Here is a 12,643-nt window from a genome sequence, read left to right as displayed (position 1 = left end):
ACCTGGACTCACCTGGACTCATCTGGACTCATCCTGGTCTGTGTCAGGGTCCAGGTCTGTGTCAGGGTCCTGGTCTGTGTCAGGGTCCAGGTCTGAATGAAGACAGACTCAGTCGTATCACAGATCTTTTATTTTGTTGACTTTATTTTAAAAACACCATCACTTCTCTACAGCACCATGAGGCCACGCCTCCCAGAGTTAAACCACCATGACATCATCACTCTGTGACATCATCATCATCATTAATCTCCTGAACGAGCGACGACTTTCAAATTTTATTCGTCAAAAAATAAAAACTGAACCAACATGGCGGTGGGGAGGGGGCGGGGCTAAAGATGGACAACTCAATTCACAGTTTTCAGGTGAGCAGAGGGGGAGGAGCTCTCATTAAAGGTTTGGATTGATCAGCTCATGACATCACTTCCCTTTTTCCAGCCGTTGGTAAAATAATGAAACAAGAAGTGTGTGACGGGGCGGGGCCTATCTAGGACCTGTTTGCTCGTGCTCAGTGAGGGTTAAAGTAAAGACAGTGCTGGAGCTACACGTGGCAGGCGGGGCAGGGGGCGTGGTCAGGGAGGCTTTAGAAGCACTTGCGGTGGACGATGGACGGCCCCGCCTCGTCGTACTCCTGCTTACTGATCCACATCTGCTGGAAGGTGGAGAGCGACGCTAAGATGGAGCCGCCGATCCACACCGAGTACTTCCTCTCAGGAGGGGCGATGATCTGAGGGCGAGGAGGCGGAGTCAGCTCACAGCTTACAATTACAATAAAACAACCACAATAAAGAGTTCATTTAGCTACGTTTGATTTACAGAAACGTCTTTAGCTTTAGGCTAACTTGTAGTTAGCTTTAGGCTAAGTTTCAGTTCTTCTTTTGACTTTCAGGTAAATTTTGGTTATTGAACGTTTTCTCTCTCTAACTCATAACTAACCTATGACCATGTTTTCTAACTATACGTCATTTTTTCAGCTACATTTGTTGACTTAATTTTCTGGCATCTTTTTGCTAACTTGTAGTTAGCTTTACGCTAACTCTTAGCAAGCCCTGAGTTAACTTTTCATTCTCTTTTTTACTGTATGATTAAACTTTTGACTAACATTAATAACCTTTAGATAACGTTTGGTCAAGTTGGAGCAAACATTTGGTTAATTTTGTTAAGTTTTAGTAAATCTGTATTTAGTAAACTTTCAGTTAACTGCTGGTTAACTTTTTGATAAAATGACTTAATTTCTCTTCTCTATTAAACTGTTTAATCTTTTGACGACTTTTGCTAACTATTTTGTAACATCAGATGACCTCTGGTTATCTCAGGTAACCTCTGGTCATCTCAGGTAACCTCTGGTTATCTGAGGTAACCTCTGGTCATCTCAGGTAACCTCTGGTCATCTCAGGTAACCTTTGGTAACCTCTGGTTATCTCAGGTAGCCTCTGGTAAGATCTGGTTATCTCAGGTAATCTCTGGTTATCTCAGGTAACCTTTGGTAACCTCTGGTTATCTCAGGTAACCTCTGGTTATCTCAGGTAATCTCAGGTAACCTCTGGTTATCTTAGGTAACCTCAGGTAACCTCTTTACGAACATTGTTTCACTTTTCTCTAACTTCTAAGAACTATAAGATATTTTTAGCTTTCTTTGGGCGTCCAGCCAGTTAGCAACGCATGAACCTGTTTGGTAGATTTATGCTAAGCTAACTTATCTAAGAACGTTTCATTTTGGTCCACCTGTCTTTTATTGTCTTGGTGACCTTTAACCTGCAGGCTAACAGGCGAGCTAACATGTTCTCACCTTGATTTTCATGGTGCTCGGGGCCAGCGCAGTGATCTCCTTCTGCATGCGGTCAGCGATGCCCGGGTACATGGTGGTTCCTCCTGACAGCACGTTGTTAGCGTACAGGTCTTTACGGATGTCGATGTCACACTTCATGATGCTGTTGTAGGTCGTCTCGTGGATACCAGCTGACTCCATACCTAAGGACAGAGGACGAGGGGTTAACGGAGGTCAAAGTGTTGACGGGATGAGACTGATGGACAGACGGGCGTCTCACCAATGAAGGATGGCTGGAAAAGTGTCTCTGGGCAGCGGAACCTCTCGTTGCCGATGGTGATGACCTGTCCATCGGGAAGCTCGTAGCTCTTCTCCAGAGAAGACGACGTGGCCGCCGTCCCCATCTCGTTCTCAAAGTCCAGCGCCACGTAACACAACTTCTCCTTGATGTCGCGGACGATTTCTCTCTCGGCTGAGGACACACAACAGAGACAGTGAGACACACATAGACACGGAGACACCGGGGATGAGCAGCGGAGCCGGAGACGTCCGTTGTACCCGTGGTCACAAAGCTGTAGCCTCGCTCGGTCAGGATCTTCATGAGGTAGTCGGTCAGGTCACGTCCAGCCAGGTCCAACCTCATGATGGCGTGAGGCAGAGCGTAGCCCTCGTAGATGGGAACGTTGTGGGTGACGCCGTCTCCAGAGTCCAGGACGATACCTGGAGGACACACTTAGTCAGTCACATGACTCTGTGAGGGAGCGAGTGGGTGAGCGGGTGTGGTCTGACCTGTGGTGCGTCCTGAGGCGTACAGAGACAGGACGGCCTGAATGGCCACGTACATGGCAGGAACGTTAAAGGTCTCAAACATGATCTGCACACAGAGAATAAAACATGTTTTAACACATTATAACGACATAATAACATGTTTTAACACATTATAACGACATAATAACATGTTTTAACACATTATAACGACATAATAACATGTTTTAACACATTGACGTAATAACATGTTTTAACACATTATAACGACATAATAACATGTTTTAACACATTATAACGACATAATATCATGTTTTAACACATTATAACGACATAATAACATGTTTTAACCCGTTATAACGACATAATAACATGTTTTAACATCATTATAATGACATAATAACATGTTTTAACACATTATAACGACATAATATCATGTTTTAACACATTATAACGACATAATAACATGTTTTAACCCGTTATAACGACATAATAACATGTTTTAACGTCATAACAACATAATTACATGTTTTAACATCATTATAACGACATAATAACATGTTTTAACACATAACGACATAATAACATGTTTTAACACATTATAAAAACATAATAACATGTTTTAAAACATTGTAACGACATAATAACATGTTTTAACACATAACGACATAATAACATGTTTTAACACATAACGACATAATAACATGTTTTAACACATTATAAAAACATAATATGTTTTAAAACATTGTAACGACATAATAACATGTTTTAACATCATTATAATGACATGATAACATGTTTTAACATCATTATAACAACAAAATAAAAATTTTTTAACACATTATAACAACATAATAACATGTTTTAACACATTATAACAACATAATAACATGTTTTAACGTCATTATAACGACATAACATGTTTTAACACATTATAATGACATAATAACATGTTTTAACACATATAGTGATGTGTAGTGTAGTGTAGTATTGTAGTACCTGTGTCATCTTCTCTCTGTTGGCTTTAGGGTTGAGTGGAGCTTCAGTGAGCAGAGTCGGATGTTCTTCTGGAGCAACTCTCAGCTCGTTATAGAACGAGTGATGCCAGATCTGACCAATCACAGAGCACAGGGTTATTGCAGGGTTATGACAGGGTTATTACAGGTTCAGGGTTATTACAGGGTTATAACAGGGTTATTACAGTACAGGACGTGAAGAACCTGAGGACACAGTGAGGACATACTGAGGACACACTGAGGACACACTGAGGACACACAGGTGTCTGACCTTCTCCATGTCGTCCCAGTTGGTGATGATTCCGTGTTCGATGGGATATTTCAGGGTGAGGATTCCTCTCTTACTCTGAGCCTCGTCACCTACGTAACTGTCCTTCTGTCCCATACCCACCATCACTCCCTACACAAGACAGACAGTTAGTGTCTCACTCTACACCTGTACACCTGTGTGTGTGTGTGTGTGTGTGTGTGGTCACCTGGTGCCTGGGTCGGCCCACGATGGAGGGGAAGACGGCCCTGGGGGCGTCGTCCCCGGCGAACCCGGCCTTGCAGAGACCAGATCCATTATCACAGACCAGAGCGGTGCTTTCCTCATCATCACACATGACTGCAGGGGGCGCTGTGGACCAACGACGACAACACTACGACACCGACTCACTGTGGAGAGGAAATAAGACAGGTCATGTGACTGTTTGTGTCAGGAAGTGACATCGTCGTTGGAAACACATAAATAAAATAAGATGAAAGTTCAAAGTTTATTTCATCTGAAAAAAAAACCACAACAGAAGAAGAAAAAAGCAGCATCAACATCACCAAACATGGAGCAGTGACCCCCCCCCCCCCCCCACACACACACACACACACACACTCCTCACCCCTCCTCCCCCAAACTGTCACTGCCCTTTACTGAAGGTACAAAGCACTCTGGGAAAACTTCCTAATTAGGACATGAAGCCGAGTTCTGACTTTGTTTGGCATGTTCTCTCTCTCCCTTAGTTCACCCTACCTCGCACGCCCACCTCTTTTCTCCTTTTATGCCCTCCCTCTCTCTCTCTCTCTCTCTCTTTCTCTCTCTCTGTCTCTCTCTGTCTCTCTCTGTCTCTCTGTCTCGGAGACACAGACTCCATATTTAGTCATGAAGTCAGTTTGTGTTTGGCTGTTTCAGCCTCAAACACAAACATAACTGTGAAATAATACTGTGTAGTTAAGTGTTAGTGTTGGTTCTATTAATAACAGACAGAGATCAATGTGATCAATACGCCCTGATCATAAGACATTTATAAAAGTCCATGATAAAAAAACACAAACACAGTGTCCCTCTGAGGCCTCCGTAGTTTGTTTGTGTTTGTGTGTGGATCTGTGACTGTGTCTGTCAGTCACAGCTGAGGGCAACAAAGTCTCACACACTAACGTCAGCACCTGAACCAAACCCCATTCAAAAAACACTGAATTTAAGCACCAGGAGCAAATTAACACATAAACCAAACCCCATTCAAAAAACACTGAATTTAAGCACCAGGAGCAAATTAACACATAAACCAAACCCCATTCAAAAAAGACTGAATTTAAGCACCAGGAGCAAATTAACACATAAACCAAACCCCATTCAAAAAACACTGAATTTAAGCACCAAGAGCAAATTAACACATAAACCAAACCCCATTCAAAAAACACTGAATTTAAGCACCAGGAGCAAATTAACACATGAACCAAACCCCATTCAAAAAACACTGAATTTAAGCACCAAGAGCAAATTAACACATAAACCAAACCCCATTCAAAAAACACTGAATTTAACACCAAGAGCAAATTAACACATGAACCAAACCCCATTCAAATAACACTGAATTTAAGCACCAGGAGCAAATTAACACATGAACCAAACCCCATTCAAAAAACACTGAATTTAAGCACCAGGAGCAAATTAACACATGAACCAAACCCCATTCAAAAAACACTGAATTTAAGCACCAAGAGCAAATTAACACATAAACCAAACCCCATTCAAATAACACTGAATTTAACACCAGGAGCAAATTAACACATAAACCAAACCCCATTCAAAAAACACTGAATTTAAGCATCAAGAGCAAATTAACACATAAACCAAACCCCATTCAAATAACACTGAATTTAAGCACCAGGAGCAAATTAACACATAAACCAAACCCCATTCAAAAAACACTGAATTTAAGCATCAAGAGCAAATTAACACATAAACCAAACCCCATTCAAATAACACTGAATTTAAGCACCAGGAGCAAATTAACACATAAACCAAACCCCATTCAAATAACACTGAATTTAACACCAGGAGCAAATTAACACATAAACCAAACCCCATTCAAAAAACACTGAATTCAAGCATCAAGAGCAAATTAACACATAAACCAAACCCCATTCAAATAACACTGAATTTAAGCACCAGGAGCAAATTAACACATAAACCAAACCCCATTCAAAAAACACTGAATTTAAGCATCAAGAGCAAATTAACACATGAACCAAACCCCATTCAAAAAACACTGAATTTAAGCATCAAGAGCAAATTAACACATGAACCAAACCCCATTCAAAAAACACTGAATTTAAGCACAGAGTCATTATAACATAACATCAGCAGTTGGTTCACGATGGATTGACCTGCAGGTCAAAGTTCAACAGGTGTAACAGGATGGAGAGAATCTTCACATACAGAGGAAGAAGAGGAGGAGGAGAAGAGGTGAGGTGGTACCATCACTACTGTACACCTGAGGAGGAGATGGAAAGAGGTAAAGCAGGAGGTGAAGCAGGAGGTGAAGCAGGAGGTGAAGCAGGAGGTGAAGCAGGAGGTGAAGCAGGAGGTGACAGCTCCTGAAGGAGGCGCTGGTCTTACCTGGACAGTGAAAGACCTGCTGGGACCTGGGGACAGGACAGAAGTGAGGGTCTGGACTGCTGCTACTGAGTTTATCAACTCTCCTCCTCCATCACTCTCTCCATCCCAAACATGGCCGGGGCCTCCACCACTCCTCCTCCTCCTCCTCCTCCTCCTCTCTCTCTCCTCAGCTCGATTCCTTATAGGGCCGGCCCTGAGGGAAGCAGCCAATCAGACGACTCCTGTGCCGCCAAACTTTCTCCATCATTCACTGCATTCTTTCAAGAGAGAGAGACAGAGACAGAGAGAGAGACAGACAGACAGACAGAGAGAGAGAGAGACAGAGAGACAGAGAGACAGAGAGACAGACAGACAGAGAGAGGGAGAGACAGACAGACAGACAATCGGAGACATTATTGATTTAATCACTTATTAAATGATGATGAAATCATATGTGTATGAAATAAAGAGGATCTGTAATATTTTTACATTAAAGTTATTTCACTATAATAATGTTTTATTTTAATATTTAAGATCATAATTACAAAAATGTTGTTGTTGTGAAATCAAAGCCACTGAAGTTGACGTGAAGGTCAAAGGTCACTGCTCAAACTCTAACTTCTGTTTTTACTCTTTTATTCTGAGTCACTCTTTTAACGTCTCAAACAGGAAGCTGTGAATGAATGAATGACATTTAGCTGCTGCTAATGCTAATGCTAACTTACAAACATGTAAAACAGCTATTAGCTATGAGCTAACAAGATGTTTAGCCACGCCCCCACACACAGAGAGGTCAGCTGACTCTGTCCTATCACGGTATAGTGTCTCATCAACGGATGGAGGACGAGCAGCCAATCAGAGACGACGTCTCACCTGTGTCCCACGTGACCACAGACTTAGCATGGAAAATACACAGAGAACCTTTAAGATGGTGAAAATGTCACCTCACATCCTCGTCTCCTCTGACCTCACACGCACACGCACACGCACACACGCACACACACACACACACACACACACACACACACCTTAACCTTAACCTGGGGGGGCATCTTCTCCTTAAAAAGACAAACACAGCAGGAGGGAGGGGCCAACACGCTCCTGAAGAAGAAGAAGAAGAAGTATGTTTCCTGTCTGAAGGTTTGGGGGCGTGTCCATGTGTGAGTCTGAAGCAGACCCTTGTAAGGAGTCAGAGCAGAGGATTCTGGGAAACACAAGAAACAAAATGGCATCAGCCTGAATTCTTCTTCTTCTTTGATGGTTTAAAACAAACTGACCCTTCATATGTGTGTGTGTGTGTGTGTGTGTCTAGCGCCACCATCAGGTCACACATCTTCATCAGCTTTAACTCCATAAGTCCTGACCTCCAATCAGTTAAAGGGACAGTCCTCACATTAAAGGGACAGTCCTCACATTAAAGGGACAGTCCACACGTTATAGGGACAGTCTGCACATTAAAGGGACATGTGTCCACACATTAAAGGGACTGTCTCTGATCTCTACGTCACATGATCACGTCTTTATCTCACTGTGAGACAGACTTTTCCAACAGGAAACTGAAGTTTGTAAACCACTCACTTTCCCACACACAAACACACACACACACACACACACACACACTCACTCACTCACTCCCACACCAAAGCTCATAGAGAAAATCAGTGATTTTAACATCACACACACACACACACACACACAGGAGTTGTTGATCCACTACTGCCTCCATCACTAAGTTCTCATGTCTGATTTTAATGAATTCGGCATTTGAAATATTAATTTAGACTTAACTCAGTGACACAAAGTGACCACACGAGGCAGCAGAGGACCAGCAGCCTCTATGAGGTTTGGTGTGGGAGAGTGAGTGGTCAGTTGTATGTGACTCCCTGACGTCATGTGACTCAGTTCCTCATTCAACCACGCTCCAAAAAACGTAAACTCTCCCTTTAACGTCACAGAGACTGTGGTGAAGAGACATCGTCTGTGTCTCTGTCCTTCAGTCCAAAAAAGGAAGACATCAGTAAATACAAGGAGAACTGGCATCACAGTCTTCCTCCTCCTCCTCCTCCTCCTCCTCCTCCTCCTCCTCCTGTCCCAGAGTAAACATAGTGGGTGTGGTCAGCTGGTGTCCATCACATGTCCATGTTTAGTTGTACTGTCTTCATCACCTCCTCTTTGGCGTCCCCTCCCTTCATCCATTCACTATTCCATCCCTTGGCTCCTTCTTACTTTTGTTATTTTATCATTCATTCATTGATTTACATCAACTAACATCCAAGTTAGTTTCTCTTCTTGACTAAGTCTGTATCTCTCTCTCACACACACACAGACACTCACACACATAGTCACACACACACACACACACACGCACACAGTCAGACACAAAGCCTGGACTTTGACCGAAAATGGGAAAACAGCTGGACTCTTCTGAAACTGTTTCTGATTGGTCGACGAACATCAACACAGAGAGAAAGAGGCTCAGGAATGTGTGTGTGTGTCTGTGTGTGTGAGAGTGTGTGTCTCTGTGTGTGTGTGTGTGTGTGTGTGTGTGTGGTCCAGGTGGTCCCATAGGTCATAATTTGCGATTGACCCCATAAGTCAGTCATATGTCACATATTGATGATCTGAGTGAAATCATTTTTTTAATTTTAGATTTGTCTTCTGGGGCTCAAATGAATATTTTTGACATGACTTTCAAGCTAATTGGATGAAGGTAAAATATGTGAAAATATGTTACCCCATAAACCACTGAAAAAGACAGTGACCCCAGAAATCACTGAAAAAACACAGTGACCCCAGAAATCACTGAAAAAACACAGTGACCCCATAAACCACTGAAAAAGACAGTGACCCCAGAAATCATTGAAAAAAACACAGTGACCCCAGAAATCACTGAAAAAACACAGTGACCCCATAAACCACTGAAAAAGCACAGTGACCCCAGAAATCACTGAAAAAACACAGTGACCCCAGAAATCACTGAAAAAACACAGTGACCCCAGAAACCACTGAAAAAACACAGTGACCCCAGAAATCACTGAAAAAACACAGTGACCCCAGAAATCACTGAAAAAACACAGTGACTCCATAAACCACTGAAAAAGCACAGTGACCCCAGAAATCACTGAAAAAACACAGTGACCCCAGAAACCACTGAAAAAACAAAGTGACCCCAGAAATCACTGAAAAAACACAGTGTGTCTGTGTGTGTGTGAGTGTGTGTGTGTGTGTGGGGGAAAGTCCCTGCCATTGTCTTCAATGTAAAAGGTAAGTGATGAGTCATCATTAGCAGCAGTGGCTGATGGGAGAAAGTTGCTTCATTCCTTTGTTTACACCCTGAAGGAGAAAAAGTCCCAGAGAATGAACGTGTGAATTTGTGCGTCATCACTTCTTGTTCCCTCCTGTCACAACATGTGCTCACATTTTCACACGTTCACATCTACACTGATATCAGGAGTTACATCAGCGTGCCTGTTGTTGTGTGTGTGTTGTGTTTCCGCTCTAGCTAGCTCCAGTGAGCTGTTGTAGTTTTTCTCACGTTACTAGTTGTTGCAACAGCATGTGAAAAAAACTGAGTGAGTGAGTGAGTGAGTGTGTGAGTGAGTGAGTGGGTGGGTGTGTGAGTGAGTGAGTGAGTGGGAAATTCCAGGAAAGTTTCTTGATGATTTATGTGAAGTGAAAAGTGTCGATGTTCTGACAGAAAGAAACAGAAGGTTAATATGGGGGTGGAGTGGCTCAGTGGCTAAGACCGGTACCCTGTGTGCGAAAGACATCATGGTCGCAAGTTTGACTCCACCCCTGGCTGATTGTACTCAATTTCATTGTAAGTCGCTTTGGATAAAAGCATCTGCTAAATGACATGTAATGTAATATTTTCAGGTTTTTTTTATTTCCAGGTCACATGACTTCACTGACTTCAAAGGAAATGAACACAATAAATATTTAAATAAATAAATTGAACATTTTTCACAGTGACGTTGAAGCTACTCACAGAGCAAAAACTATTATGTTTTACAAATAAACACATGATTTTTACATATATGATGTGTTTTTACAGCAGCACAGAGTTCCCGTGAGACTTCACATGAGACTTCAGGTGAGATTTCAGGTGAGTCTTCACATGAGTCTTCAGGTGAAACTTCAGCTGAGTCGTCAGGTGAGACTTCAGGTGAGTCTTCACATGAGACTTCACATGAGACTTCAGGTGACTTCAGGTAAGTCTTCAGGTGAGACTTCAGGTGACTTCACATGAGACTTCAGGTGAGATTTCAGGTGAGTCTTCAGGTGAGACATCAGGTGAGTCTTCAGGTGAGACATCAGGTGAGTCTTCACATGAGACTTCACATGAGACTTCAGGTGACTTCAGGTAAGTCTTCAGGTGAGACTTCAGGTAAGTCTTCAGGTGAGACTTCAGGTGACTTCACATGAGACTTCAGGTGAGATTTCAGGTGAGTCTTCACATGAGACTTCACATGAGACCAGGTGAGATTTCAGGTGAGTCTTCACATGAGTCTTCAGGTGAAACTTCAGCTGAGTCGTCAGGTGAGACTTCAGGTGAGTCTTCACATGAGACTTCACTTGAGACTGCAGGTTAGTCTTCAGGTGAGACTTCAGGTGAGACAGTGTCCAGTGTCTCTTGGTCAGTCTCCCGTGTGCAGTGTCCCTGCGAGTCTGTCCCAGTGTGTAAAGTAGGGGGCGTAGTTGCAGTTGGACCTGAGGTGGTGGAGGTCGTGGTGCCGGGCGCCGCCATACAGACCGAGCGGCACCAGGCGATGAGTCGCCCACGGCAGCTCGTATCCGCAGTGATCCTCCACCGACAGCCACATGTTCACCATGAAGAATACCAGCTCCGTGAGAGGGTGAAGGCCCAGTAGGGCGGGGTTAGCGGCCGCGAACACGCCCAGACTCAGTGTCTCCCACACCCCCGAGTACTCGGTGGTGAGAGCGTGTGTGGAGGTGAAGGTGTGGTGAACCTGGAGGGGGAGGAGCCAGAGAAGAGTGACAGGAAGTTAATTTAACTCAACTCATGGCATCATGTAATAAAACTCTTTAATTTAATTTAACTTTTCATTTGATTCATCACATTTTCATTTACTCATTTATTACTAAATTAAACTCCACCTTTTGTGTGTTTACATTTTAGCAACTTAAATTTAAATTCACTTTGACTGAAATGTAATGTAACTCAGCTGAAATAAAATAAACCAAATCAAAATACTTTGTGATTAAATCTAACTCGATTTAACTTCAGGTTCATTTCATTTCACTTAAATCAACATTAATGTCATTTAATTTAACCTGGACTTAATATGATTTAAGTGGATGTAACTTTGACTTAACTATAAGTATTATCACTTAAAGAGAGCGCTGACCTTGTGGAAGCTGCGGTAGAGCCAGGAGATCCTGTGGTGGAGCAGGTGCCAGGTGAAGCTCTGAAAGTCAAAGAGCAGCAGACACACAAACACCTGAGCCAGCAGCTGCAGCAGGGGCGGGGCTTCCTGGGGCAGGTACACAGGTCTCAGGTACCAGTTAATTACAGTGATGGGGAAGATGAAGACCAGATGGTTGAAGAGTGTCCGGCTCAGGCAGATCCACGCCGAGGACCAGCTGAAAGAGCTGAGAGGCTGCAGCTTGTACCTGCGCACCAGAGCCCACCTGGAGGACAACAGGTCCAACAGCAGGAAGGGAAGACACAAGGCCAGGTAGACACCGAGGGAGAAGAGCACGGGGAAGACAGGTGAGCGCAGGACAGACGAGTGTCCCAGCAGGGACGTCCACATGGGCTGAAGGAACATCATGTTTGTGAGGGAAAGTCCTGAGCAAGTGTCTTTGAGGAGCTCAGCCCCGCCCACAGCACTGATGTCCCGCCCCAAACTGTCTTTGATAACATCTCCACTCCACCCACGCGGGCGAGTTCACACCTGGTTTCATAACATCCGGGAAAAGAGAGTTTGAGTCACTGAAGTGATTTCATCACACGTGAACTCTTCAACTTCACTTCCTGCTGAGGACGTGTGTCCAACAGAGACAGTGAGACAAAGACTCTAAAGACCGTGAGACAAAGACACTAAAGACATTAAAGACAGTGAGACAGACATTAAAGACAGCGAGACAGACATTAAAGACAATGACAGATAGACGTTAAAGACAATGACAGAAAGACATTAAAGACAGTGAAACAAAGACATTAAAGACAATGACAGAAAGACATTAAAGACAGTGAGACAAAGACATTAAAGACAATGA

General features: G+C 43.3%; 2 protein-coding genes across 2 annotated transcripts; both read right to left on the bottom strand.

Annotated features, from left to right (window-relative positions):
- Nucleotides 1-115: 115 nt before the first annotated feature.
- acta2 (actin alpha 2, smooth muscle) lies at nucleotides 116-6,582 on the bottom strand. Its single transcript, XM_058621746.1, has 9 exons — nucleotides 6,422-6,582; nucleotides 4,023-4,203; nucleotides 3,818-3,946; nucleotides 3,530-3,640; nucleotides 2,555-2,639; nucleotides 2,324-2,485; nucleotides 2,046-2,237; nucleotides 1,787-1,968; nucleotides 116-724 (listed from the first exon to the last, which is right to left on the bottom strand). The coding sequence occupies exons 2-9, from the start codon at nucleotides 4,149-4,151 to the stop codon at nucleotides 581-583; spliced, it is 1,134 nt and encodes a 377-aa protein (XP_058477729.1). The 5' UTR covers nucleotides 4,152-4,203; nucleotides 6,422-6,582; the 3' UTR covers nucleotides 116-580.
- A 3,682-nt stretch (nucleotides 6,583-10,264) lies between these two features.
- On the bottom strand, nucleotides 10,265-12,220 carry ch25h (cholesterol 25-hydroxylase). The gene is made up of 2 exons (XM_058621780.1): nucleotides 11,770-12,220; nucleotides 10,265-11,370 (listed from the first exon to the last, which is right to left on the bottom strand). The coding sequence occupies exons 1-2, from the start codon at nucleotides 12,193-12,195 to the stop codon at nucleotides 11,038-11,040; spliced, it is 759 nt and encodes a 252-aa protein (XP_058477763.1). The 5' UTR covers nucleotides 12,196-12,220; the 3' UTR covers nucleotides 10,265-11,037.
- Between the last annotated feature and the right edge of the window lie 423 nt (nucleotides 12,221-12,643).

This window comes from Solea solea, chromosome 21 (assembly GCF_958295425.1).
Source record: "Solea solea chromosome 21, fSolSol10.1, whole genome shotgun sequence".
Classification (NCBI taxonomy): domain Eukaryota; kingdom Metazoa; phylum Chordata; class Actinopteri; order Pleuronectiformes; family Soleidae; genus Solea; species Solea solea.
Note: the sequence above shows the minus strand (reverse complement) of the source record. Positions and strands in the feature narration are given on the sequence as shown.